Source organism: Limulus polyphemus, unplaced genomic scaffold, assembly GCF_000517525.1.
Source record: "Limulus polyphemus unplaced genomic scaffold, Limulus_polyphemus-2.1.2 Scaffold10727, whole genome shotgun sequence".
Classification (NCBI taxonomy): domain Eukaryota; kingdom Metazoa; phylum Arthropoda; class Merostomata; order Xiphosura; family Limulidae; genus Limulus; species Limulus polyphemus.
In genome coordinates, this window is record NW_013676337.1 from 13,915 (window position 1) to 17,854 (window position 3,940).

Here is a 3,940-nt window from a genome sequence, read left to right on the forward strand (position 1 = left end):
ATACACGTCCACTACTTATGACGTATGTTTATCACAATATTAACAATCATTTAGCAGTATTTCTCTGTTAATACTACTACTAATAGAGAAGTATACACGTCCACTACTGATGATGTATGTTTATCACACTATTAACAATCATTTAGCAGTATTTATCCGTTAATACTAGAGAAGTATACACGTCCACTACTTATGACGTATGTTTATCACAATATTAACAATCATTTAGCAGTATTTCTCTGTTAATACTACTACTAATAGAGAAGTATACATGTCCACTACTGATGATGTATGTTTATCACACTATCACCAATCATTTAGCAGTATTTCTCTGTTAATACTACTAATACTAGAGAAGTATACATGTCCACTACTGATGATGTATGTTTATCACACTATTAACAGTTACTGATAATGGAAGTCATTATCCATGGAAGTTTTCAATTTCCTGTTTATAAATGCTTCATGACAACTACTACAACCAACAACATTGCATTTTAAAACAGATATACTACTACAACATGCATTCTTTCCAAAATCGATGGGCCTACCTCTGGATCAATCTTCATGAATTCTGGGTCTTCTTCATCCACCTCAAAGAACAGCTCACTCTGTGTAATAGACATCATGCCCGGAGCAACGACACTTGGTGCAATCAACTTACATTTGGTGCTGAAGTTTACAGTGCCTGAATCAGAAAAATCTTTATTGTAGGTTGCATTCCTTTAACCTTCTTTCTACATGAAATACTCAGTATTTAAACTACACTTTTCACTCTTAGCATGATACACTACTTTTTACCACAAACACATATCATCAGGTGTCAAAAGTACATCTGTCGTTCCAAAAACATAGTAATTCAGAAATCTCATTTAAAAATGTAAGGTCAACAACTTCCTAATATTTCCTTTTCAAAAATTGAGTAAAATCAAATAAAAAAGAGAATTAAAATAAACCTTACACTTGTTAGTGGAAAAAGAGAATATATGCGAGACACTATCATAATTACAAGTGGTAATTTAATTATATTATATGTAACCAAACAAAGAAACCCCCAAAGTCTAAGTATCAAGTGTTTTTTGTTTATAATAATACTGCACATAGTTTTACATTTTATAAAATACTTTATAGTGAACAACAAAAATGTTTTTACTTTATAATAAAACATGGAGTTGAGAAAACTGACCTTGAAGTTCTGAATCTAAATCTTTATCGTCCCAAAGGTCGCTGTCATCCAGCAGGTCATTGCTCTGCAGGTGCTGGTGCTTCCTAGTGACTGCCAGCTGTTTGTGGAACTCTTCACGGGCTTGAAGTATTGCATCCTCGGGAGCTCCTGGTAAACAGTATATCACTTGAAATCAACATATAAGCTTTTATCACACAAACAATCTATAATACGATTTGATTATATATTTGCTTAACGACACGTTAAATTACCCGTAGAAAAACTCAAGGTTAAATGAAGATTTGTTCAGAGTATTATTGTCACATCAAAAATAGGGACTAACATTGATATTATACTTTCAAGCAATTGGAAAGTTATTAGCAAACTATACTGTAAATAAAATATAACCTTTGAAAATTATGATCTGAAGCAGTTTATAAGAACAACCATAGAATATTTAAACAATTATGGATTGTACTAAATTACTGGAAATAAGCAGTTGTTTGTCCAACTGCTGACCAATAGGTCATAGTTCATAGGATAAAGAAACAAAGACAACATTTGACACTACACTAATCCTAAGGATAATGACATTTTACATTGACACTACCCTTATCATGAACACAACACTATGTGATACTGAAACTACCCTTATCATGAACACAACACTATGTGATACTGAAACTACCCTTATCATGAACACACTATGTGATACTGAAACTACCCTTATCATGAACACAACACCATGTGATACTGAAACTACCCTTATCATGAACACAACACCATGTGATACTGAAACTACCCTTATCATGAACACAACACCATGTGATACTGAAACCACCTTATCATGAAAAGAACACATTTCATATTAACACTACCCTTATCATGAAAAGAACACATTTCATATTAACACTACACTTATCATGAATACTATGTCATACTGACAATTCCTTAAACTAAGTTATCTTAACTTGTTTTCATCTCTACTACTTTTACTGTTTCATTCTTTTAAACAAGTGCAATGCCAACATATGTTCTTATGTTGTTAAAATAACACCAGTATTAATACCACATTCTAGAGTTGTAAAAGCAGGTAACAGTTCTACATATGTTCTTATGTTGCTAAAATAACACCAGTATTAATACCACGTTCTAGAGTTATAAAAGCAGGTAGCAGTTCTACATATGTTCTTATGTTGCTAAAATAACACCAGTATTAATACCACGTTCTAGAGTTATAAAAGCTGGTAGCAGTTCTACATATGTTCTTATGTTGCTAAAATAACACCAGTATTAATACCATGTTGTAGAGTTATAAAAGCTGGAAGCAGTTCTACATATGTTCATATGTTCCTAAAATAACACCAGTATTAATACCATGTTCTAGAGTTATAAAAGCTGGTAGCAGTTCTACATATGTTCTTATGTTGCTAAAATAACACCAGTATTAATATCATGTTGTAGAGTTATAAAAGCTGGAAGCAGTTCTACATATGTTCATATGTTCCTAAAATAACACCAGTATTAATACCATGTTGTAGAGTTTTATAGCTTGTAGCAGTTCTACATATGTTCTTATGTTGCTAAAATAACACCAGTATTAATACCATGTTCTAGAGTTTTAAAGCTGGTAGCAGTTCTACATATGTTCTTATGTTGCTAAAATAACACCAGTATTAATACCATGTTCTAGAGTTTTAAAGCTGGTAGCAGTTCTACATATGTTCATATGTTGCTAAAATAACACAAGTATTAATACCATGTTCTAGAGTTTTAAAGCTGGTAGCAGTTCTTCATATGTTCTCATGTTGCTAAAATAACAGAAGTATTAATACTATGTTCTAGAGTTTTAAAGCTGGTAGCAGTTCTTCATATGTTCTTATGTTGCTAAAATAACACCAGTATTAATACCGTGTTCTAGGGCAGCTTTTAGGGTTGCTTCTGGGTGACTCGAGCCATGTGGATTCTGTACTAATCGTTTTCGTCTTCTTGCATCATCTTCCCAAGTGTCTAATTTAAGGAATTCCCTCCAAGTGATGCTTTTTCTTCCCCATGCTCCATGTTTGTCAGTGAGGATGTTTATGATTTTCTCAACAAGTCTCCCAGCCACCACACTGTCTCTTCGTCTTGCAGCAGTTATAAGATGGTCACAAATCTTTTCTTCTTCTTTTCTGTCAAGTACAGTGTGAGCACATAACGACTGAAAAAAACAAGTGAATTATAAATGAGCAAACCAAGAAAGTACAGTTATTGTATCATACCTATGTAAATATGCTAAGAATGCCCCATGATATTACAAATCATTCAGGAAAGTTGTTCTAAAATATTTTTTAATAAACTATTCTTAACTTTACATAAAATATTTAAATCAAATGCAAATATATCTGTTGCCCCTACATGTCTACTGATACATACGTTGAACAAATATTTTAATGAATAAATGTTCTTCAAGCATGATACAATATTATATGGAAGTCAGTATTGACACACAAAATGACAGTATTAGTGCACATGGTCAATAAATATATCAGCTTAAAATTACTTTAAAGTCTTTAGGAAAAAAAATACTAAAATGGGCAGAACATCCTAAATAATTTGGTTTATGATAAAAACTCACTCCAAAAGTACTCCATAAATTATAAACAAGAGAACCTAAGAATGACTAGCTAGATTCAACAGGAAGGTTTACATTAGAATGTTTACTATTAAAATATAATGAAGTTTTTCAACATGAATTTGTGATGGTAACATTGTCATCAACATACCTTTAACAAT

At 32.0% G+C, this 3,940-nt stretch overlaps 1 protein-coding gene across 1 annotated transcript; it reads right to left on the minus strand.

The window, feature by feature from the left end:
* Positions 1-497: 497 nt before the first annotated feature.
* LOC106476496 (neurobeachin-like) lies at positions 498-3,365 on the minus strand (the record flags this gene model as incomplete). Its single annotated transcript, XM_013937154.2, has 3 exons — positions 498-688; positions 1,187-1,333; positions 3,077-3,365. Coding segments are annotated over 3 exons (627 nt in total), but the record flags the coding sequence as incomplete, so codon positions are not given.
* Between the last annotated feature and the right edge of the window lie 575 nt (positions 3,366-3,940).